This window comes from Cuculus canorus, chromosome 11 (assembly GCF_017976375.1).
Source record: "Cuculus canorus isolate bCucCan1 chromosome 11, bCucCan1.pri, whole genome shotgun sequence".
NCBI lineage: Eukaryota > Metazoa > Chordata > Aves > Cuculiformes > Cuculidae > Cuculus > Cuculus canorus.
This window is the reverse complement of record NC_071411.1, coordinates 939,011-962,340: the sequence shown is the minus strand read 5'-3', so window position 1 is coordinate 962,340 and position 23,330 is coordinate 939,011. Positions and strand designations below refer to the sequence as shown.

At 52.7% G+C, this 23,330-nt stretch overlaps 2 protein-coding genes across 10 annotated transcripts in view; both read left to right on the top strand.

Moving 5' to 3' along the window:
* The first annotated feature begins 577 nt into the window (after positions 1-577).
* CDHR4 (cadherin related family member 4) lies at positions 578-6,590 on the top strand. 5 transcript variants are annotated; one of them, XM_054076936.1, is made up of 20 exons: positions 578-689; positions 1,150-1,170; positions 1,326-1,522; positions 1,595-1,757; positions 1,854-1,939; positions 2,066-2,161; positions 2,335-2,438; positions 2,511-2,647; positions 2,728-2,893; positions 2,977-3,127; positions 3,343-3,445; positions 3,658-3,873; positions 3,944-4,083; positions 4,165-4,309; positions 4,384-4,586; positions 4,666-4,805; positions 4,885-4,920; positions 5,961-6,027; positions 6,108-6,138; positions 6,284-6,590. In XM_054076936.1, exons 1-20 carry the CDS (start codon positions 632-634, stop codon positions 6,337-6,339), a joined length of 2,316 nt encoding a protein of 771 aa, XP_053932911.1. In that variant the 5' UTR covers positions 578-631; the 3' UTR covers positions 6,340-6,590. The 5 variants fall into 5 exon arrangements, with proteins under 5 accessions (XP_053932911.1, XP_053932908.1, XP_053932910.1 ...); XM_054076933.1 differs by having other exon boundaries at positions 1,854-2,161; positions 3,944-4,309; XM_054076935.1 differs by having other exon boundaries at positions 1,326-1,757; positions 3,944-4,309.
* A 1,357-nt stretch (positions 6,591-7,947) lies between these two features.
* IP6K1 (inositol hexakisphosphate kinase 1) overlaps positions 7,948-23,330 on the top strand; it is a 31,377-nt gene continuing 15,994 nt past the window's right edge. Inside the window, exons 1-4 of one of the 5 annotated variants that reach the window (XM_054076304.1) lie at positions 7,948-8,085; positions 8,633-8,684; positions 10,883-11,015; positions 11,230-11,281. The gene's annotated coding sequence lies outside the window, so the exon portion shown is untranslated. Of the gene's footprint in view, positions 8,114-8,632; positions 8,796-10,882; positions 11,016-11,229; positions 11,282-12,989; positions 13,026-23,330 lie in introns of those variants that run through there. The other 4 variants (XM_054076302.1, XM_054076300.1, XM_054076301.1 and 1 more) reach the window with 4 other exon arrangements.

Sequence of the window (23,330 nt, the reverse complement as noted above, 5' to 3'; positions counted from 1 at the left end):
CCAGGCAACCCCTGGTCATGGGCACCATGGGACCGGGCACCACTCAGGCACAGGCACCAGTCAGACACGGGCGCCACGGAACTGGGCACCGGGCGAGGCGGCAGCTGGGGCACCAGTTGGTGGCACCCCAGCCCAGCAGGCTCTGGGGGTCCCAGGAAGCGGGGACAGCCCTCTTCCAGGGCTTGGGTGGAGGAACCCGCAGCCAGCAGGCTGCCCAAATTGAGTCTGGAAGGAAGGGAAGGTGACCCTGGTCACAGGGGCTGTGCCAGCTCTTATTAATTGGAGCTAATAGCGCTTAATGGGAACTGCTGGCAAAGCGACTCTGGTTTGCAAATGAAGGAGAACGCGGCCAAAAATTACCTCCCAGCTAATTGTCCCGGCTCCCCAGCACCCTGCACATCAGGGCAGCAGCAGACACTGCGGAGCATCGCTGCCTGCCTGCCCACGCCGGCCAGGGCTGGCACCCAGGGCTTGGCGAGAGGGAGTGAGCGGGAGCCGGGGTCACCGGGGCCGTGCCCTGTCCCTGCCCCGCGGCTGGGCTGGCAGCTGCGCATGGCAGCGTGACGCTGGGCCGGGGTGTGCCTGACACCCTGGCAACGAGCTCCAGCTTGTCTCAAACAGACAGCAAGCCATGGGCATGCACAGACGCCTCACCTTCCTCCTCCTTCTCCTCAGCCTCCGTGCCCCAGGTAGGCAATTTAGGCTCACAGCGTTGGGGGTACCCTTTGCCAGACCTCGGGTCGGGGACCGAGAGGAGGGGGACAGGCTCCCCATGGTTGTCCCCATGTGCCTGGGGTGAATGCCAGCGTGGGCAGAGGGGCCGGTGGCTGCCTGGATGGATTCAGGCAGGGAGGGAGCATCACTGGGAATTGCCGAGGCATCATGGGGGCATCTTTGGGACATCATTGGGAATCTCAGAGGCATCACTGGGGATCGCTAAGGCATTACTGGGGCATCTTGGGGGCTTTGCTGGGGATTGCCAAAGCATCACTGAACCATTCCTGAGGCATTTGGGGGATATTGTTGGAGCATATCATATCCAGGCACCACTGGGGCACATCTGGAGCATCATGGGGGCACCTCTGGGGCCTCCCGAGGGCATTGCTGGGACACATTTTGCAGGCTGAGGTGACACTCTCCTCTTTGCAGGGACTTTGGTCAGAGCAGCAGGTAAGAGTGCGGCGCTCTGGGCTGTGCCGTGCCCGGCAGGGAGACCATGCCCACGTGTGCCTGGGTGCAGGAGACGTACTCCCTCAGCACAGCCGGGCGAGCCATCGCTGATGCTGGCTGGGTGTGAGCCATTGGTCCCTGGCATCTCCCACCAGCCCTGCCTGACCTGCCACGCGTGGTGGCCCTGAGCGAGGACGCAGAGCCAGGCAGCCGTGTGGCCGAGGTGACCGTGTCCTGCACCAACGCAAGCAGCAGCCCTGATGTCACCCTGCACAGCACTGAGCCCGGCCACCCCTTCAACCCCGTTGCGGTCAGCGCTGACCCCACGGCCGCTGCCACATTTCTGGCAGAGGTGCGTCTTGGGGGACAGGCAGCAGGGCAGGAGCCCACGGGCGCCGCGCTAAGCATCTTGTCCCCACGGCAGGTGACGCTGCGTGCGGGTGCACAGCTCGATGCCCACCTGGTCAACCAGTACAACGTAACCCTGCGGGCCGCTTGTCCCGGTGAGGGCGTTGTGGAAAAGACACTCTTTGTCCAGGTGACAGCGGGACAGGTGCTGCCCTGTGACGCCCCCTTTGCCAGCGCGGGTAGGAGTCGGGGGCGCGGGTAGGAGTCGGGGGCGCAAGCAGAGGGGGCCACGGGTGCCACCGGCACTGGGCTCCCACGGCCATGCTGTGCCGCAGAGGGTGACGTAGTGCAGGTGCTGGCGGACGTGGCGCCCCGGATGCCCCTGTATGCGGTGCTGCCGCAGCTGCTCGGCGGGCTGAGGGTGAGTGCCAGCTGTCCAATGTGCCCGCAGCCCGTGCAAGCGGGAGCATCCGTGGGGATGGTGGGACCTCAGGTGCAGGGAGGAACAGGGATTCCCTCCCTTCTCCCACCCTCTGCCTGTCAGCAGTTCAGGCTCCGAAACCACAACACTCCGCTCACGCTCACACACCAGGGCCTGGTTCTGGCGCCAGCCGGCGGCTTCGACCGCAGTGAGGACAACCAGGTGGGTCCCTGTTCCCATCCCCTTTCCTGTTCCTGTCCCCCCCTCATCCTCTCCTTGTCCCTGTTGCTACCCTAATCCCCATCCCTGCCTGTGTCCCCACCCGTGTCTGTCCTGTTCCCTGTCGCCGGTGCCACTTGGGGCTGTCCCACGGTCGCCCCGGTGCTGCCATGCAGGCCTTCAGGCTGGAGATCGAGGTGATGGACCGTCTCGGGCACAACTGCAGTGGAGCTGTGACGGTGGAGGTGCTGCCACCGCGCCGTCCCCGTGTCACCTTCCCGTGAGTGGGGCTGGGCTGGGCGGGGAGTGCTGGTGGCACCGGGCTGTGCCACACTGCCTGCCTGTGCCACAGCGAGCTGCAGAGGTCTGTGACAGTGCCGGAGGGCATCGGTCCCTTGGAGGTGGTCACGCAAGTCCATGCCAGCGGCAATGACGTCCGCTACGCTATCCTGGCTCCCACGGCACCTGCGCTCTTCACCATTGACGAGGGTGAGTGCGGTGGCAGGGGGTCCCCAGGGCCACCCCGTCCCCATCATGATGCCCAGCGAGGGCCGTGCCATCTCCTGCAGTGACGGGCGAGATCCGCAGCACCCGCCGGCTAGAGGTGGCCCACACACACCTCCTCGTCCGGGCTTACAATGCGCTGCACCCTGCCGACCACGCCACTGCCACGCTGAACATCACCGTGCAGGGGATGGACCGGCGCGCGCCGAGCTGTGTCCCAGCCATCTACGTGTATGGTTCGGGGGGAGTGGGAATGCTCTGCCATGCCTGGGACATGGGTAACGGGAGCTGAGCCGGTGGCCACCCTGCCACAGGTCCCAGGTGTCCGAGACAGTGTCCCCCGGCAGCACCCTCATGACACTGAGGTGCACCGACCCCGCTGGTGATGAGGGGTCCCTGCGCTACACCCTTGAGGAGCCCCTCGCCTCTCGCTTCCTCTTCCGCATGGAGGGGCCGCAGCTGCAGGTGGGCATGGCCATGGGCAGTGCCCAGGAGCAGCAGGACGGGGGTCCAACTCTGCCCCCTGGGCTGGGGCTCAGGTCCCCTCGCTCCCTCCTGCTGCCCAGGCATCACAGCTTTGTGGGGTGCCCTGGCTTTGTGGGGCAAGCCAGATTTTATAGGACACCTTGGCTATGTGGGAGAGCCCCGCTCTGCCTTACTCCCCTGCCCTGGCTTGGCAGGTCAACACCACCCTGGACTATGACTCAGAGGCTGCGGCCTCTGTGGGCTTCCAGTTCACAGCCACCATCGTGGTGACAGCGGGAGAGCAGCCCCTGCGGAGCAGTGAGTGCCTGCGCCCCTGGGGGTGCAACAGGGGAGGCAGGAAAAGCCCCTTCCCAACCCCTATACTGGCAGGTTGCAAAGGAAACGTTCCACCCCCACTGCCCCAGGGATGCCACCCCATGGGTGGCACCACCGTCCCCGTGTCCCTCTCACCCAGCCGCTGTGGGCTGCGGGGTGGTGCCAGCGCAGCTGAGCCGCCGTGTGCCACACAGCCCATGTGCCCGTGCTCGTGACGGTGACTCCCGTCAATGAATTCACACCGACGTGCCCCAACGGTGCCATCTTCACCGTGCTGGAGACGGCGCCTTTTGGGAGTGCCGTGGGGCGTGTGGCCGGCACCGACCGCGACTACCCACCGGATAGCCTGGAGTACAGCCTGGAGGGGGTCCCTGGACCCTCGCAGCCCTTCTCCATCGACACGCACACCGGTGAGAGCCCGGCTCCTTCCCCAGCCCCCGCAGCACCCCCGGGCGCTCAGCAGCTCGCGCTGCCCCCCAGGTGAGCTCCGCGTGGTGGGACCCCTGGACTCCCAGCGCCAGAAGAGCTACAGGCTGGTGGTGCGGCTGAGGGACACCCGCAACGACCTGAACCCAGCAAAGCGGTGGAGCAGCCTGTGCGACGTGGCCGTGCGCCTGCAGGTGTGGGTGCAAGCCGGGTGGGTGAACCGCGGTGCGTTCATGCACCAGGGGTACCATGCTGCTTCTCCCCACTCCCGGCAGGCCGTGCCGGACCCAGTATTGGTGTGCACTCCCGAGGTGCAGGAGCTGCGGATCACGGCCGGGTTGGGCAGCCGACAGCCTGTCACCCGCCTGGCGTGCCAGGGCAGCCCCGATAGCGTCACGCTGGTGTACGCCATCACTGGCGGTGAGGAGCAGTCAAGCTACAGCCTGACTCAGCCCCTCACCGCGGTGCGGCACTGAGCAGACCCTCTCGTCCAGGCAACGAGGACGGGCGCTTTCGTCTGGAGGGAAACACTCTCTTCTACATCCCTGATGACCTCGCTGAGCCCCGCACCTATGTGCTGCTGGTGGAAGTGTGGGGCAGCCCCAGCGCTCGCCGCCGCAGCACCGTGGTGGCACTGGTGGTGCACGTCACCCCCCGGAGCACCCCGGTGCCACCCAGCACCACTGCCCGGCACACGGTGAGCAGGGCCTGCTGGCCAGCTGGTGCTCTGGGGTCTGTCAGCCCTCGCATGCCCCCCTCACCCCGCCCCTCTGCAGACACCACAGAGCGAGATGCGGATCATCGTGCGGACGGAGGCGGTGTGGCACCCACCGGCCTGGTTTGTGGCCGTGCTGACCATCTCCTGTGCGCTGCTGCTGGCTGCCCTGGGCTGCTTGGCACGGAACCTGCTGTATTGGTGAGCCCCAGCCCCACGGCATGGCACGGCATGGCGAGCAAGGCTAAGGGCTCACAGCTGCCTTCTGCTCCTCCTGCAGCAACCGAGACCGCAGCAAACTGCTCCTGGTGAAAAGGTGGGTATTCGGTGGCCGGGGCTGTGGTATTGGCAGGAAAGGGAGCCACTGCGTGTTGGCTCCCGCAGTGCCCTCGAAGGCAGCCAAGGAGACACAGCACATGGCGGGTGTTTAATGTACCCCGCGTCTGGCTGTGGCCCGTGGGTCACTGTGCCGGGGTGAGGGAGCAGCACTGACGGGAGCCGTGAGTGCAGAGATGGGGGTTTGACTGGGGGACAGCCATGTCGGTGACGGGGTTGGGGTAGAAACTCTGTGGTGGGCAGGGCCGGATGGCACAGCGCTGGCGCTGCTGTGTGCCGCGGGGCTCGATCCTGGTGCTGGGGCTGCTGCGGTTCAGTGGGTGAGCCCTGGTTTGCCAGGGAAGGCATTTCAGGAGGAGCTGAGTAGGCTGCACACCCCTGGGAGGATGAACCAGGGGGGAGAGGCAGCAGGCGAGAGAGTCCAGGAAAGCACTGGAGGCGGCCCAGCCTGGTCTGCATGGCGAGGAGGAGGCACGCAGGCCTGCGGGCAGGGGAACAACCACCTCCGGCAGCGTAACTGCCCCAGGGCGATGCATGGCTGGATCCACGCTCCTTGGTGAGGCGGTGCTTGGTGCTTGGACGCGGTGCTTGGTGTCACTGAGGCTGTAGTGACCAGGAAAGGGAGAAGACTTGGACTCAGCCCCTGTGGGCAGCGCTGGCTGCAAGAGGCTCCAGGGCTGCAGCTCCTCCAGCACAGCATCCTCTGTGCACAACGGTGGGGAACAAGCTGGGATACTGGCAGACGGGCTTGATGCTCTGGGGCATCTCTGGAAGGTAGTGGTGCTTGGGGGAGGACAGCCCCTGCTTCAGTCCCCTTCGGCACCCAGGGCCACGCTGCAGGGCCACGCGGGCTGGGTGAAAGGACAGTCAGGTAGGCTGAAATCAGTCGGGGTGACAGGTCCGATGGGGCACAGCTGGCAGCGCAAAGCCTGGCTGGTGTCCCACTCCTGGCAGAACCCCTTGGGGTCGAGGCTGGGGGCCTGTCACTGGCAGCATGCCCTCTCCTTGGCCCCTCGGCAGCTCCCAGGACACGGTGGAGCAGAGAGGCAGCGAGGAGAAGTGGGGCCATGCCCCCATCGACAGCCTGGTAAGTGTGTGCCATGCAGCAAGTGCCTTGCTGGGGGCACGGGAAGCACCCAGCACCACTTCTGTCTCCTCTTCGTGCAGGGGCAGTTCGACGGCCGTGCTCAGGACCCGTGTGAGTGCCCTGTCCCACATCCCCTGCGGCCTCGGGCTGCGTTCCCCAAGGCAGAGGGGTCTGGGGGACGGAGGAGATGGGCACCAGGCAGCAATGCCCAGGCAGCACCCGCAGGGCAGGTGCTGAGCGCTGTGCCCCTTCTCAGGCACCGGCAGGGACTATCTCTTCAACAGCGTGACCGGGGCACGGCGCTGGATCTGAGCAGCTTGACCCAGCGAGGGAAAATTCCAACATGCTGGCAGAAACCCAGCATGGCTCTCAGGATTCTCTCTCCTGGGAGGGGGAGAGAATCCCTCCTCTGTGGCTGAACTCGCTGCCCACAGCTGCCGCGGCTAGTGTGGACCCAATAAATGGTGGCAGAAATTGCCCCCGCTGCCGTGATGGCTGTGGGGAGCACCGGGGCCAAGCAGCCCTGCGGTGGCTGTCCTGTGGTGGTGGGCACGAGCCGGGGACCGGGGTGCCACATCCCAGCACCACTTGGTGGTTACGGCAGCACCGGCTCCAGGCAGGGGCTGGCACTGCGTAAAATGTGCCAAGGGCTTTGGCAGGGTCTGCTCCGCTCACAGCAGCGGCTCTGTAGCCCCTGGATGTGACCCAGCCGGGGCAACCCCCTGCAGAGGAAAAATACCCTGAATTATGAGTAATTTCAAGAAACTTTTGCCCCGTATCCCACATCCCTGCTGAGCCCTCCGTGTCTGGAGCACAGGCGCCAGCAGGTGGGATGAGCAGCTGGCTGGCGGAGGGGCCAGGTTTCCTGGTGAAGAAGAAAAGTGGATTAGCACGGGCATGGGGAAGCGGCGGGTGCTGCGGGATTGTTTGCAGGGCCTGGTGAATGGACCGGAGCGCTTTGAAGGAGTCAGAGCAGGGAGGTGGGAAGCCAGGTGTTTGAATTTCAAAGGAGCAGAAAGGGATGAGTCCCTGGCAGCTCCCAGGGAAAGGAAGCGCTGATGGGATAAGGGGAGAGCTGAATCTGGGGAGTGGGTGGGAACATCCCGTGGCAGCTCCCAGGGCAAGGAAGCACTGAGGGGATTAGGAAAGAGATGAATCTGGGGAGTAGGGCCAGGTCCCTGGCAGCTCCCAGGGAAATGAAGTATCGATGGGATAAGGGAAGAGACTGATTTGGGGAACAGGTAGGGAATGTCCCCCTGGCAGCTCCCAGGGAAAGGAGGCGCTGATGGGATAAGGGAAGAGATGAATTGTGTCCAGTTCTGGACCCTCAACATAAGAAGGGGATGGAGCCGTTGGAGCGGGTCCAGAGGAGGCTACAAGGATGATCCGAGGGCTGGAGCACCCCCGGTACGAGGACAGGCTGAGAGAGTTGGGGTTGTTCAGCCCGGAGAAGGCTCCGAGGAGACCTCAGAGTGACATTTCACAGCGAAGACGGGCTGTAACGCTCCGCCAGGGGTCCCTGAGCCGATCAGGCGTTACAGCTTTACTGCACGAGATCGGCACGTGAGCCCCTCCCCGCGCCGCTCCGAGGCGCCCCCGAGCCCCGGGGGGCCGCCCTGGCTCCGCCCCGCTCCCGCGCGCCCCTTCCCGCGCACCGCCCCGGCCCCGCCCTCGGCGCTCCCATTGGCCGAGCACTGCCCCGAGCGCAGCCAATGAGAAATAGGGAGCCGCGAGGGGGCGGGGCTCCGGAGGGCGTCACGTGTGCCTAACGTGAGCGGGCGCGCGGAGGCAGGGAAGGGGCGGGGCTTCCCCTCGGGTGAGTGACGGCAGGATCAGCCAATCAGAACCTCGAGCACACCCTAGTGGGTGGGGCTCCGCCTCCGATTGGTGCGGGTGGCGAGGGGGCGGGGCTTGGACGGCGCGGTTACTATGACGGCGAGCGCCGGGCCCCGCTCCCCCGGGCGCCGCCATCTTCTTGTTGATTCCAACGGCGGGGAGCGGGCGGCGGCGGCGGGCGCGTCGTCGCCAGCCCCGGCTGGGCAGGCAGGGCCGGCCCCGGTGAGGGAGCGGAGCCGAGGGGGGCCGGGTACGGCGCGGCCCCGGAGGAGCCGGGGCGGGGGGGACACCGGGAGCGGCCTGCGAGGGGGAACGGGGGAGCGGAGCTCGGCAGGGGGCCGGGCATGGGAGGAGCCCCGGGGGAGACCAGCACGGCTATATGATGTGGGGACAGGGAGAGGCACAGCTCCGTGAGGAGGGGACTGGCAGAGACCGGCACGGCCGCCTGAGGGGAAAGGGGGGCGTGCAGCCTGTCCGGGGTGACGAGGAGAGCCAGGTCCGTGAGGTGGTCAGTGGGAGCCCCATGAGGAGGGAAAGGGGGGGGACCTGAGCCTGGTCTTGTGAGTGGGGGACAAGGGGAGCCTAGCGTGGCCCTAGCCCAGTGGGGTGCCAGGTGAGGTCCCACGAGTGGGGACTTTAGAGCAGGGTGTGAGAGTTGGGTGTTCCTGTTCGAGGCACGGCTGGGACATGGCAGGGCTGTGGGCACAGCAGGGCCCTGTCCGGGAAGCTGATTGAGCCTCTCCTCCCTCTGTACTCTTCCTTTCCACAGGAGCAGCAGCCACCCAGCAAGGAGCTCCCGGCAGTGACGCGAAACCAACACGGTGAGGAGGGTGCTGGGGTTGGGGGTCCTTGCTGTGTCCCACCACGCTGCTAGCCCGGCAGAGGAGGGGGTGCAAGTAGGCTCCAGAGAGCTGCCCGCCCTAGTGGTTGCGGTAAGATGCCTGGTAGTCCCTGAGGTTTGCAAGTAGGTCTTGGATTAGGAGAAGTGGTACCAAGTCCTGGTTGGTTTTCAGCTGCTCTGGGTGTAAACTGTTGCCAGGCTCGATGTCCTTCCATCTTAAAGTTCTGCACCAGTAAGGCCCCCATTTCTCTCCCCAGCAATTTGCTTTAGTACATGTTACCTTTCTCAGTTCGGCCTGTCTTGCTCTGTTTGTGCTCCATCTGCTTTTCCTCCCTTCAGGTTCACTTGGCTTATCTTAGTATTTAGAGTCTCCAAAGCTGAATTCCAAGAGTGCCCTTTGCTAACAGAGCACTGAATGGTGCAGGAATGGTGTGGGCTTGGGGCTCCGTTCATTCTCAGTGTGCTATTTCTATAGTCAAGAGGCCTATTTGTAAACTGGGGTGGTAGCTTGTCTCACAGAATGATCTGCTGTAATGTCTTACAGAGGTCTCTGTATTGAGCTGTCGCCTGCAGCCCATGTATGTGTGTACGTCTGGTTTCTAATGGAGAAAAATCCTGAATCCTTATTACGTGTCACTGAACTAAGACTGACTTCCTTTCTGCAGAAACTGTCAGGAGCTTGGAAGTGGTTTAGAAGTAGATATAAGTTACTAGATGCTGTCGCTATAACCCTAAATAAATCTGTTAGGGACATCCTCATCCTGTGCAACAATTCCTTGTTCCCAAGAGTGAGGAGTAATTTTCTGTGGCCAGGTTCATTTAGAGCTGAACCTGAGGTAAGTGCTTTGTTTTGGAGCTGGAAGGAAAGTGGTACGCTTTGAAAAGATCAAGTGTGAAATCTGTATGTAGCAAGATAACATTGGGTTGCTGTTTCAGCTGGGTAAAATCTCTTGTTTTGTCAGTTTTCCAAGTTGTCCTAATGGTAATTCTTCTTATGATAGCATTAGTGTTTCTTACCCTCGACAGCTGTTTCAGCACAACCATTTCCAGATGCGTGGATGAACAACCTGAGCTGTGGTGGTTTAAATCCACGTATTACGCATATCTGCAGTGTCCTTCTCCTGGTGTTGCCTTTGTTTACTGTCCAATAAGGACTTTTAGGAGAGCAGGGGAGGTGATCCTTGGCTCCCCAAGGGGAAAGCTGATGTGTACGAAGTCAGGACCATAGGAATCTCAGGTGTCCATGGGGTGGAGAGGGTAGGATATGCCAGCAGGGCCCTCTTCTGAATTGTGTGTGCCTTCTCTGGGTAATTTTCTACTCTGGTTGCCAAACAGGCAGTTTATTGTGCTTCTTGCATAGAAAAAGCAAGTGAGTGCAATTTTTTGTTGAGATGAGAAAGGGGACGGTTTCTAGGATCAGTCACCAGGGTGTTGGTCCACTTCCCGTGTGTAGCTTCACGGTCGCTTTAAGTTCATGTAAGTACAGACTACAGCCGACGATAGGGTCTTACCCCGTCCCTGGTGCCAGCTCGAGTGTTTGTGTGGGTGGGAATTGGAGCTCCCTGACTCATGAACTGATAAAACTGACTTTTTTTTTCCTCCTCAGCTTAATGGAATTTGGTGGTGCAATGGTGGGAACATAGGACTGGTGGTGGAATGAAGTCTTACTTTTATTCAGGGTAATCTGCACTGTGGAACAGTGCCACAAAGGGCTTTTATTTAGTTATATAAAAATATAATTTTCAAATACATACCTCTATTTAAAAATTAAATAGAACAATAATACGGACGCTTCTTTCCTGCTACTTTTGTGAGTCACATCATTGTGTGCTTCCTTGTCAGGTTGACGGTACTGGGCATGTTCATCGTATTAGAATAGTCTAGAAAGCAAAATCAGGTGTGCTTTGGGATCTCTCATGGCAGATTGGGCAAGGGAACTGACTTGCAGATGGTTCTGTATAACACTGCGCGTTGTGAGAAGTCAAGGTTAGACTGGAGAGAACTCAGAGGTCAAAAAATGCCCAGGCTGAAGTAGTACCTGCATTCTTAATCAGTTAATTAGCCTTCTGAGCAAGCATTACATTTTCTTCTTAATCACGCTGTTCTCATCCCCTCTGAGCTGCCTGGTTCATTTCTTCTCTCCTTCCCTCCCCCACAAATGGAGCTTATTCATTTCAGGTAGAATTCTCACTCTGTCAATGTGACCTTGCTGAGCTTGTCTGGTGTGAGGTGAGGAGAAGCTTGGAGCTGTTTCTGGACCCACCTGCTTACAGGACACAGTCTCTTTGGATCGCCACACGTTTGTGGAAAGGTTTGATCACTTCTCATCTTAGATTTCAGTTTTTGATTGATTTCTCTGTGCCTGAAGGTTGTTGTGGATCTGGTGAGTTCTGATGGGCGTGCTGGGGTGGCACCATCTTGTGCTTCCCGTTGGAACAAGAAACTTGCGTGGTCAGTTTGAAGCTAATATTGGCAGCCTGTGTTCTAGAGGAGGTACATTTCTTCCTTCTGTGTTTGAAATGCAGATACCGAAGCCATAGAAGTTCTGACGGAGGCCTTGTTTGGGCCATCACTCAGGTATTGTGTTGTAACCCAGGCACTTCACTTGTTGCCATCATGTTCACCCAGTGTGCGCATTGGGAATTAGCTTGTAACGTGTTTCAAACGTGCATCACGGTTGAGTGTTGATGCTGGGATTTATAGTCTCAGAAACCTGCAGCATGGCTGATTTCCTCTCACATTTTACAGCATTGTACCATCTGCTTTTGTGCCTGGCAGGGTTTACATCTGAACCTGGCTTGCAGGGTTTGTATGTGGCTGCTCTGCGCTTGCTTGTTAATGTAATGCAACTTACCCAGGAACAACTGCAACTGCTTTTACTTCTGACTCCTCAGCCTTGAAGAAGAAACATGTCAAAGCCAGGCCTAAATACGAGGGGTCTGCTGTGAGCTAGGGAAGAGGAGAGAAAAAGAAGAAAACATGACAGAAGCCTCTGCAAGAAGCATGTATTTGTATTGCTTGCTGTAAACTGCAGGAACCCTTCAGGTGTATGGAGGAGCAACCTCTCTTTTATACTCCTGGCATGGCAGGAATGCAGAGCAGGGTGCTGGCAAGTGTTTCATCTCAGATTTGTTGCTGCTGTCCTAACGGCAGCGGAGGAGGAAGAGGAAGTGTTTGTGCATGGCTGCTTAGTTTCTGTTTTGCAGGCATCGCCTATATGCCGGGCCTGTGTGGTTCTGTTGTGGCAGCAGCTGTTATTTTTTGCTTTCCCAGCGTGCTCTCTTGGCAGATGTGCTTCCTAATGGATGCAGTTCTCTTCAGCAGTGTGTTGGAGTGCCTGTGCTTCTGTATAGTCCCAACCAGTGCAAACTGCTCTGCAGACAGCATTAAGGTGCAAGTCATTTGCCTTCATTTGTTCTTCTAGGCTTGTCTGTATGTGTTCTGAGTGGCATTAAGTGTGTATAAAAGACAAGCGGCTTTAAGCTTTCTTTAATTTTCTACCACCCCTGCCAGTATGTGCTCAGTTTCATTCACAACAAATGATTTTATCCCCTTCTTTGGGAGTAAAAGAATAAGCTTTGCTATTATCGAGTGCGTCTCTGTAGTGTTTAAGGATGTCAGCTGTAACAACTAGGTAACATTGATATTTCTGTTCAAAAACAATATGGATGTAGCTGTCATAATTATATTAGTAGAAGATCTATGTCAACCAAATCTGATCAAAGCAGTAAAAAAGGTTCTGAGATGTAGCATGCCTGTCCTGGGAGGATGTTACTGAACGTGTTTGTGAGCTCTGATAGATAAGCTGTCTGTGATTTGGCTTTTGTAGTCAGGAAGGTTATCTCCTCTACCAGCTGTCCTGCTGCTTTGTTGAATGCTGCCTTCCTTGCATTAGGGCCTGCAGCAGTGCCTGCTCAGCTGCCACTGCTTAAAATACTGTTCTTCAGCCTTTTTTCATGGCCACCCATCAGTGTCTTGTGAACTAGGCCAGATGCCAAACGGGCATGCTCCCTGTCTTGCTCTGCGCACTAGTTGGTAGTCTGGCTGAGGGATGGAGGAGGCAGCTGGGACTCTGATCCCCACAGCCCTAGGGGTGTGTTTGGGGAACAGCAGCTGTCAGAGTGTAGGGGAATGAGTTTGCATTCTGAAAGGACCTCACTCTGAATTTCGGTTCCAGGCTTGAGGGAAAGTGTGCTCTCAAACATTGTGAATTGGTGAGCCAGTAAAGATCTAAATAGAAGCTAATTTAGCACTTCATGACTTGTTTCGATACTATGTCTTCCAGGCTGACTTGCTCCTGGCATCCTGCAGGAATGCCCAGGTGAGTGCAGTAGAACTGAGTGGAAAGCTCAGACGGCCTGTTCTGTGTTTGTTCACCTTTAATCAAATCAGTGTCAGTTCTTATTACAAAGAGCTAAGCTCCCAAGATTTGAAGGCTGACTCTTACGCTCTTGCACAGTGATTTCAGAACTGCATCATTGTCTGCTTTTTACTTTTTCTTTCTATTCTGAGGTTGGTTTGCTGAAAGGTGGTAGACTGCTTTGGTGGTCTTCCAGGCTGAAAGGGATTGCTCTGTGCTGTTCTAACTTTGGAAGAAAGTCCAGCATACCCTTTTACCCCAGTTCTTTATCTCCAAAGATAGGACTCAGTAGTAGTACTGTGGTGCAAGCATCTGTTTGCCAGCAGACTCAAATGACCTCATTTTCTTGAGAGACCATGTGTTTAGATAGTGGCTACGTTGCACAGTTCACTTTCCTGGTGGGAAGGCCCTAACCTGTGGGATTAGTGGTCTTTGCTAGTTTGAAGTGCAACAGGTAGTGACCGAAGATTCAGAGCTCCACAGCTGCCTTCCTGGGGTTGGGAGAGGAGAGATGTGGTGCCTCCTCTGCAGGGGATGCTCCTCTGTCTTTATCACAGCTTTAAAGACGAACCATTGTGTAGCTCACCTATTCTGCTGTGACATTTCTGATTTTGTCCCATGTAGTTCTATGCTGAGCTGCATATTCTCTGTTTTTTTTCAAACTGCCAGAGTGGGTGTATGCAAAATATCACGTGATCTTCAATTAGGATTAGCGTTGTCCACTGTTGGTATCACAGTATTATCAAGCATTTAAAAAAGTGAGTTTAGAAATCTTAGGAAGGCACAAGACGATAGGACTGGCTGTTTGTTCTGTGTCCTTTGACAGTACTGTCTAAGCAGCTTAAGCACATGTGGGGAGGCAGTCATGATCTCATTACAGCTAACTATAGGAGATAAGCAGCTTCAAGCACCAAAATCAGTGCACCGGCAAATGCAGATGTCAGTGAGTTATTTAAAGCAGGAAGGATCTGGGAGAGAAGCCTGGTGGACTTCATGGTCCTGTGTCATGGTCAGTGGCTGAGTCAAACCAGAGAATCACTTCAACGAAAACTGACTCTATCAGGGAGAGCAGGGATCGGAAGAGGGGGGACAGTTTTATGCTGAAAGAGAGGAGATTGAGATGAGATCTTGGGGAGAAATTTGCTGCTGTGAGGGGGTTGAGGCGCTGGCACAGATTGCCCAGAGCAGTGGTGGCTGCCCCATCCCTGGAGGTGTTCAAAGCCAGGCTGGATGGGGCTTGGAGCCCCTGATCCAGTGGGAGGTGTCCCTGCCCATGCCAGGGGGTGGGACTGGATGGGCTTTGAGGTCCCTTCCAACCCAAACCATTCCATGATTCTGTGAGTGTTGGAGCTCTTACAGAAGGTGAGGTGTAATTGCGCTCTTGTGGTGTTTTGAGTACTGTTGTGGACTGTGAGTGAAACTGGTAGAGTCTTGGAGCTTTGGAAGGCCCTCACAACACTTGCTGTCTGGTGGAAGGCAGTTTGAACCACAATCTTCACATGAAATTACACAGAAGTGTATCTGTCAGATCTGTGGGGGCCGACTCTTTCATCCCACAAATCTGGGTGAGGGAAAAGCCTTTTGACTTTAGACTTTTAAGTCTGTCCCAAAATGATTGTTAAAGCTATCTGAAGCTTAGTTTGTGCTGAAATACTTGTATGTATGCCCACATCTCCATGATAAAACGCAAAGGAGATTAATCTCAAATATGCTGATTTTACTTTGATTAGATGTGACCTTATGCAAAATGGTTATGATCAGGTTTAAGAAGTTACTTTCTTTTAGCTTTGGCTTCACAGCTCTATTACTTAGCCAGCAGCCTCAGTTGTTCTAAGCAGCGCTCTAGAAAGCCGGTTGGAAAGAGATTTGAGCTCTACTCCAGCAGCTTAGCATTTAGATAAGATACTGGAAATTTGTGACCTGTACAGTGTTTACAAGAACTTGTTTGCAACTACTGCAGTGAATAGGAGGTTAAATATAGGCTTTGTTTTAAATGAAGAATTGGACAAAAGGAGTTTCTTGTTTCAAACCTTCAGAACAGAACTGGCTGTGGTAGAGTACTCGAAGATATATATATATATATACACACATGCCAGTGTATAAGGAAAGTAATAATGAAGATATGGAGTATTCAAGATCCCTTTCCCTTGGATGTAGCTTAAGAAATATAGTAGGATGAATTGTGTTCAGGGATGGCTTCTTTGGCATCTATGAGTTTGCTTCTGGCAAAGCCAAAGGTACATTGGATTCCTTGTAAGTGTGAGACTTGCTTAGAAGGCAGCACTGGCTCCTGCTCTAGCAAAATGATCACAGAATCATACAGTAGTTTGGGTTGGAAGGGACCTCAAAGACGTTCCACCCCCTGCCATGGGCAGGGACACCTCCCACTGGATCAGGGGCTGCAAGCCCCATCCAACCTGGCCTGGAACCCCTCCAGGGATGGGGCAGCAACCACCGCTCTGGGCAGCCTGGGCCAGGGCCTCCCCACCTGAACAGGAGAACACTTCTTCCTAAGATCTCATCTCAGTCTCCCCCTTTTTGTCCTTCAAAACGTGTAGCATCTTGCCAAGCTCGGAGCTGTGCCTAGCTGTCCAGTTCACATACCTTCTGGGAAGGTAGCTTCTGCTTCACGTGGCTGGGGTGTCTCTGTTAGTTCTTTACCATTTACCTTCCAGAGCATACAGCAAGCCACAAAACAACCCCGAGGTGTTTTAACAGCTTTAAGATTTTAAGTACAAGTGATTGAGAGTCTTGCTGATTATATTGTTCTCTACAAGAGTAACAGGTTAACAAAAGGCCCAGATGAAAATCCCCTCGGTGACCCTGAGCCATGTGTCATGTATGTTTCACCTTACTGTATTTTTTTAATGTCACAAGGGATGTGAGAGTGCCCTGGTATGAAGTTCTCTTTAGAGTCATAGCTAGTTTCAAACGAAATCTGCTACCTTAGCTTTGAGGACCGTCAGATACTATATCGTATTTTACTTCAATTAAGTACTAGATTTAGGGAACTGTCTTCTAAAATATGTTTGTTTTTGCTGTTCAAACCCTCAATAACAAAATGTTGCCCTTAATCCCTGTGTTTTCCATGCACTTTTTACTTTCTTGCAACCACTGCATTGAGATTTTTTTTGTTTGTTTGTTTCCTAGCATGCAACTCACATTTTTCTTTCCTCCTTTTTCTCTGTATTTGCGGTTTGGTTTGTGTTTTTTAGTGGTTTGACTTAACAAGAGAATGTACTGTATGCGAGTATGTGCAGTATATGAGAATGTACCTTTCTTAGATACTTTCTCAAGGAAGAAATTGCAACGAGTGTCAGCTGGGGAAGTTATAGCTCATATTTTCTTGCCTTTGACCCTTAAGGGTCATCCGCTTAGGAAAATCGAGTAGGGGGCGTGGGTTATGGATTTGTAACGTGATTATGTGACTTTAACTCCCTGTGGGCATGCTTATAAGGTCATTTCTGCTACAAGTCCCTAGGACAGCTGTGTTAATCAGCATGTTCATCCCTGCCCAGTACAGCTCCACCAGTGGAATCCCTCAGTGTAGATACAGTTACGGTGATAAAAGCACACATTTGAAATAAAGCTTGTTTTGCTGGGGGCATGGAGAAGGCAGACAGTGATGCGAGTGCTTTTTCCTTCATTGTGACTAGCACTTTTTCCAAGGGAAGAAGGAATAGGTAGAAAAGTAGGGCCCCAAACTGCGTTTTTTCCAGCTGAATTATTTTTTTTCATCAGCAGTGTAAAAATAGAAGAGGTTGCAGCAGGAGAGGGGGGCATCCTCTGTCAGTTGGTCTAACAAAAGCATTTACCTGTTCCTACAAACCTTGCTATGTTTTTTTCCAGAATGGGTATCCCTTCAATGTGGAAGGGCAACCTGCAGTGCCCTTTTCTCATATAATAAATTAAGCTGTGTCCTGAGCACTGGAGGGATCTGGTGTACTCTACATTGGATTTCTTTGCCTCTGACCTTTTTCAGATGCTTAAAAAAGCCCCAGTTTTGTTTAATATTAGGGTCTCAGAGCTCTGTTAGCAGAAGAAACCACTAGATAACAGCTGCTCCTTGTGCTTTTGGCACAAGAATTTGTTTACCAAGGTGAAGTGAGTTTGTTTGGATAGTCTTGCTTTTATTCTCTGAAGTCTTTCTGTGGAACTTATGTGCTCCTGGATTGTGCTTTTCTGCTTCTGCTGTTGGAGCAGAAACGTTGCTAAGAGGTTTGGTTCTTCAGCCAAACATAGCGCTGCGTTCACTGGGAAGAGGTGCCCTAATTTAAGTCTGTATTAACAATCTCAGTTCAGTCATTAATGGACTAGGACACAGGTTCTTAAAACCTGGAGAATTTATTTATTGGGTAAGACAAAGTTGAATTGCAGTGCAGGGGAATTGTGGGAAATAAAGGGATCACCAAACTGCAGTTTTTTCCAGACAGTATACGGATAGTTTACTTGACTGTCCTGCTGTTCCTTTCTGGAATGCTGTTTTGCCAGTGGCTGGAATCCACCAGGACTGAGTGGTTTCACCAAGATCATCAAAACATTCAGTGGAAGCACCAAGACCAGTAGCTATTCCTAGTTCTTTTCTTTCCGTTTGGATGGCCTCAGATAATGATTGTATAATGAACCTTTTAACAAAATCAACCGAGCCCTTTGGCCTGTTAAACTTCAGCACAGAGATGTAAGAATTGCTGTGTTTCTCCCGGCTTTTAATGTTATAGCAGTGTTCAGGCAAAAGCTGGGCTGTCTGGTAAACCCACACAATGCCACTCAGGGCCTGCCAAATGAAAGTGGTGTGAGCTTCCCTGTGCAGAAAAGGCAAAATTTATATCTGGTTCTGTCTTCACAGTAGTTCAGAAAGACAAAATTCTAATGCACGTGCCCTCTATTCGCTATCAAAATGCGTTCTGACTGCTGCAACACCCTGGTATATCTGCCTGTGTATGAGAGATTAAAGTCCTCTTGGGTAGCAAAATTGTGGGCTGCTCCAGGCTGTGAAGCTTGCTGCTGCCTTGCATTGCACAGAGGGGCAGGTGGAGCTCAAGCAGACGCTGTTTTAAGTCTGAGCATTAGTCTCTTTGTTGGAAGCTGCTGTCAATGCAGCACCTGCGGTTCTGGCAGAACTTATGCAGGCCAGGATGCTGCTTTGATGTGGTCCAGCGGTGACAGGAGGCAGAAGCAGGCCCCACGCCATGGTTAAGCAGATGCGTGTTTCTGGCCACAAGTGAGAAGATGGGTGTAGTGCCCATCCATGCATGCTGGTTAGGGTCTTAAGGTCATTCTAACGGTACAAGTTGTACCAAATGGGCATTGCTTTGGTTCCTGAAGGCAGAGATCCTGTCGTCCTCAGTTCCTTTGAGAGCCAATTGCTTGCAATCCCTGTATTTAACACGATTCATTTCTGTATAATTAATTGTCAGGCATATGAGAAAGGCAATGTATAGATCTGAGGAGGAGATGGATCAGAGTGGTGTCACAACCCGCAGCCTATCATAGTAAATGTAAAGCTGTTTTACAGTGAGCTTGCAGCGAACCAAATTAAATGGTAGTTCTGAAAGACCTCAAGGGTGAGAAGAGATTCTTTTAGTGGTTCCTCATGGCAAGTTTGTTTGGCTTTGATGCGTAGCTCTCAGACTCAATAGGTTTAAATCTAGACATTGTCCTGATTCCTGGGAAACAAAACATTTGTGCTGCTTCCTGAGAACTGGAGCAAGCTTCTGCTCCTTACCAGCTGCCTTTGCGAAGGAAGCAGAGAGTGCGGAATATGTCATTGCTCACAATGTGCTCTTTGGATACAGATTTGCTGCATCTCTGCTGCAGGGTCCGTCTCTTCAAAATGAGAAATGCTTCTTGCAGATCCTGAATGGCTGCTGAACAGTAGCCATGCTCCATGCCTTTGGAAATTCCCTTCCCCTTGTCCAGATGGGAACAGCATGCGGGGGCTTTGCTTAGCCCGCAGGAAAAGCAGAGACAAAGGAAAAGTGTTTGAACGTGTTCTGAGCAGCAGAGTTTTGTGGGGCTGCGCTCTGGATGGAAAGAGGGAAGTGCAGTGCTTCTATTAATGCCGTGAATGCAAAAACACAGAAAAAGCGTAGCACAGTGTTTCCCTTGCTAGCAGTTGGAGGAAGAGGCGAGTGGGAGAATTTTCACTCTCTGGCCCTAACTAGATCTGTTTATCTCTTGTGTTTAAGATCTCAAGGTAGTGACGTGGAGTGGCAAGTCAGTGTAAAGGGATTCCTGCTTAAGTCAGGTCTCAGGTCAGCAGCTTCTTAGAGTGTGGTTTCCGTAACTGGCAGAGAAGGTTTATGAGCAGTTAATGCAGATCACATAAGTTTTGCTGTAGTTGCTGTATTTTCCTTTTTTATTCTTTTTGTGTTATTTTGAGGAAGTAGTGGAGATAACAGGGGTGAAGGACAGGGAGTCTGCATTGCACGTCTGTATTGTGACTTGAGAAATGGATCAGCTTAGTCTTAACGATTGAGCTATAGTGAATTCTCAGGCTGTTTTCTGGCAGGCATGAGTTTCTGTCAGTGGCTTCAGTGTACAGATAAAGAGAATCCAGTTTGAGTCTTGTTTGTTGCTGAAGGAGATGTACTTAATAGTATCCGAGTCTTTGCTGAAGGGCCTCCTGCCCGAGGCAGAGGCTCTTTCTGGTTTTCTTTTGGTTTTGTGCCCAAGTAAACTATTCTATCACTGGAAATAGATATTGAAGTTTTCAAATCCACCTTGTTCCCAGAAGGGGGCAGGGGAGACTTGTGAGTTCTGGAGTCTCATAAAATGTGCTTTTGTTTCCTTGCATGACAGTTCAGTGCTGGCTTTCAGATGCAGCAGGCACTGCCGTGTCAGTGTTGTGAGTGCAGCACGATGAGGTGCCCACTCAGCACCAGGAGCCTGCAGCAGTGAGCTAAGCTGTGAGCATTTTGTGTCCTTTGGCTCTCCTTTCTCCTGGGGAGCATTAGAACAGCTTTGAGTCTTCTCCCGCTGCTCCCCCCCCCCCATTTGATACACTGAGGTATTTATGCATGTGAAAAAAATGAGAATACGGAGCATCTCTGTTTCTATATCTAGAACAGTCTGGCTAGTCGACATCTAAAAATCTTAGTTCCTTATTCCGTCATTCAGGTTTTTCGTCTTAATTAAAGCTGAAAAGAAGCTTCACCATGAAACCTTCTTGGGGATTTTCAGGAAGGCCAAGGTTTGCTCTTTGCAGAGCCGACTTCCCTTTGCTGAATTCCCTTTGCCAGTCAGCCTGGCCGACAGCGAGAGGGAGGCTTTATTGCCAGACGTTTTTAGAAATGGGTTCATGCAACTCTCCTGCAAGTTGGCTTGAGATTCTGCAGAGAGACCTGTGGTTTCTTTGGCAACCTGGAACACAGACAGAACAAACTCAGCTGTGTTAGGCTACATTTTGTCTTTGAATTGTGGAAACAGCTACTTCCTCTCAGGACAGTGCTTATTACAACATTCCTGGTAATAATGAGGTAGCTCTTACCTCTGCGTCAGCAGTAAAAGGCTCAACAAAGACTCTGCTGAATGAGTGATGGTTGGCACAGACTTGCTTGAGGTATGTAGTGCTTTTTATGCCTAAGTCCTCAGCAGTGAGGTCTCCTGGGCCCCTGGTTTTGGAGGCAGAGTTCAAAGGAGAAACAGCAATTGGAAATGAATGAAAACAGAGTAAAGGACGACTTCAAAGAATTTGAGCCCTGTAAGTCCATGGGACCTGATTGGGCTGCACCCAAAGGTGCTGAGCAGACTGTGCCTTAGTGATGCCAGTCTTGGTCATCATTGGAAAGTCACTGAGATCCTGGCTTGTTTCTGATTCCCTTGACAAAGGCAGATATTGAACTTTTTTTCAAAAGAGGCCCAAAGGACAATCCAGTGACCCACAGGCTTGTCAGCCTTGTCAGTTTCTTTTGGCACACCTTCCTGGGCATGGGCAGGAATGACTGGGAACAGTCAGCATGGATTTTACCAAAGTTAAGTTGTGCCTGCCTCACTTTGTGGTCTTCTGTGATTAAATAATCCGATGTGTGGATGAGGAGGAGCACTAGAGGCCATTTAGTTTAACTTTACTGAGTGTTTTGGCGCGGTCTCCCACAATATCCTTGTATGCAAGTTGGGATGTTATGGTCAGAATGGGTGGAGTATAAATTCAAGCACGTTAGGGAATTCTGAAGATTAAGTGGAGTCAGAGGAGGGTGAACTGGTGATTGATAGAGAGCTCCTTCCACACTGCAGGACGGGAGATTCTGAAAGTAGGCTCATAATCAGTCTTTGTTTTCCTCCTGAACGTTGTTCTTTGCCACAATATGGTAAGAATAGATGGAAGACAGGACTTAAGAGACTGGCTGGTTGGAGTTAATCAGTCTTGCATATTATCAGTGTAGAAGATTAATCTGTCTTTCCTTGGGGGGGTTGAGGATTGACATGAATGTTCTTCAAGATTACCTCGTTTTCTTTTCCTTCAGTCATACATGTGTCTGTGACAGCCAGTGAACTGCAGTTGTGCAACAGTGTATGGCAGTCATGGAGATTTTAGTCTTACCCAACTTCACCTGCCATGGAGGATGTGTGGAATGCTGAGAGGTTTGTAAAGAAAAATCTAGTTGTCCAGAGCGTAATTTCCTTTTCAGCAGGTTCAGCCTCTTGGGGTTTGACCTCCTTTCTAGTATACAAGGTGAGCATGAGGTTTCCTCTCAGTCCAGATCTCCTGTGTACTTCGATTTCTCCTCAGTGTCACTAAAATACCAGACAGTGCCTGATGATCTCTTCTGAATTACCTATCTGGAAAGAATGCTGTTTCCTTAGAGCTGGGCAGGCTTAGGTACCTCTGCTTGTGCCCAAGAAGCTGTAGTTGCAAAAGTCAGTATGTGATGCTTGCTTTGGAATGTTTTTCCTTCCAGTTATTGCTGTCCCTGCCTCGCTGCAGCCAGTGGTAGGTTTTGGCATTAAGAATTCAGTTTGAGCTATCTGGTGTGGTAATGTGCTAAATTAAGGTGCCAGTTATGAGCAAAGAGGTTGGTGGTCTTGCAAAACCTTTGTCTTGAGTTTTTTTTGTCACTGCAGAATTAAAAATAGAAATTAAGTTCTGTTTTGTCCCAGTTTTGGATGTTTCCGTGGGAATCAATTATCTGCAGTAACTGACATTTTTTTAATCAAAGCTAGTTTTTTTTCTGTTTTAAAAGCATCATAATTCAAAAGTTGAGAAAAGATACTAAAAATCCAGGTTCACCGCAGGCTTCTGATGTTTGCCTTTCAGGCAATGCCCTCTTGAAATGCTGTAGAACATTCTTATTTTATCAAAATTACTTAAGGAGTGTAATTTGAGCTCCTCTGGATTTAGAGCTTTTGTAATTGTTCTTCATGGGTTTTGCTTTTGTGGCTTTCATGTTGCCTTGGTTAACCCTGTAGCTTCTCTCTGCAGTTGTTGGTTAAATGTCGCTAAGCTATTGTGCTGTGTAGTCTGAATGCTCCAAGTTTTTGGCACTTTCATTCAGATATATCCAAGAAGATTTTCTGTTCTGTTAGCCACATACTTTATTTTTTTCTTCTTTACCATTTGTCTCAAATCAGAACTGGCTGCATCCATTGGAGTTTCCTTGCATCAGTGTCTAATCTCATCCTGAATCTCCATCCACGGAGATTCTGCATCCTTGCTGGCCCTGTGTTCCTACCTGTTAAGGCTTCTCTTCATGCCCAGTGTTTACAGTTTTTGTCACTGTGGAATTGATAAAGCCTTTTAACTTTAGTTACTCTATGAAGGGCAACCTGTTTATGTTCACCCGCTTGGCAGCATCCATCGCATCCATCAGTGAAGTGGCAGGGAAATTATGCCTGGTTACTGCTGTCTAGGAATCGTTGGGGACTTGCTTCGTAGACCCCATTCAGACATGTCCAAATGTCTTGTAAGAAGATGCAAAAATCGAAGAATGAGGGGAAAAATTGTCCTCAAATTCCTGGTTACCAGTGTCTGTGAAAACAAAATACTTATGTGACTGAGTTTGCTGCTACTCCTTGCTCTCCATGTGAGACGCCGCTGTGTTCTTGCAGTGCATTGCTGCTCCTCACTGCTTGGAAATGCACCTGGTCCTGGTGCTCGTGGAAACATTCCCTTTGCTTTGGTGCCGTCTGCACATGAGCTGTGGAGCTGTGAACCACAGGCACTAGGCTTGCCTTGTTTTGTTAGCATAGGATGCTCTCTGGTTTTCATACTTAAATGAAATGTCTGCTTCCAAGGGGAGGTGGTGGCTTGCATGTGCTGATAAGCTG

Coding starts and splice junctions, on each gene's coding strand:
- CDHR4 (XM_054076930.1), top strand. CDS start 632: ATGGGCATGCACAGACGCCTCACCTTCCTCCTCCTTCTCCTCAGCCTC. Junction 1,171..1,325: donor GACTTTGGTCAGAGCAGCAG/GTAAGAGTGCGG, acceptor ATCTCCCACCAG/CCCTGCCTGACCTGCCACGC. Junction 2,439..2,510: donor CGTCCCCGTGTCACCTTCCC/GTGAGTGGGGCT, acceptor CCTGTGCCACAG/CGAGCTGCAGAGGTCTGTGA.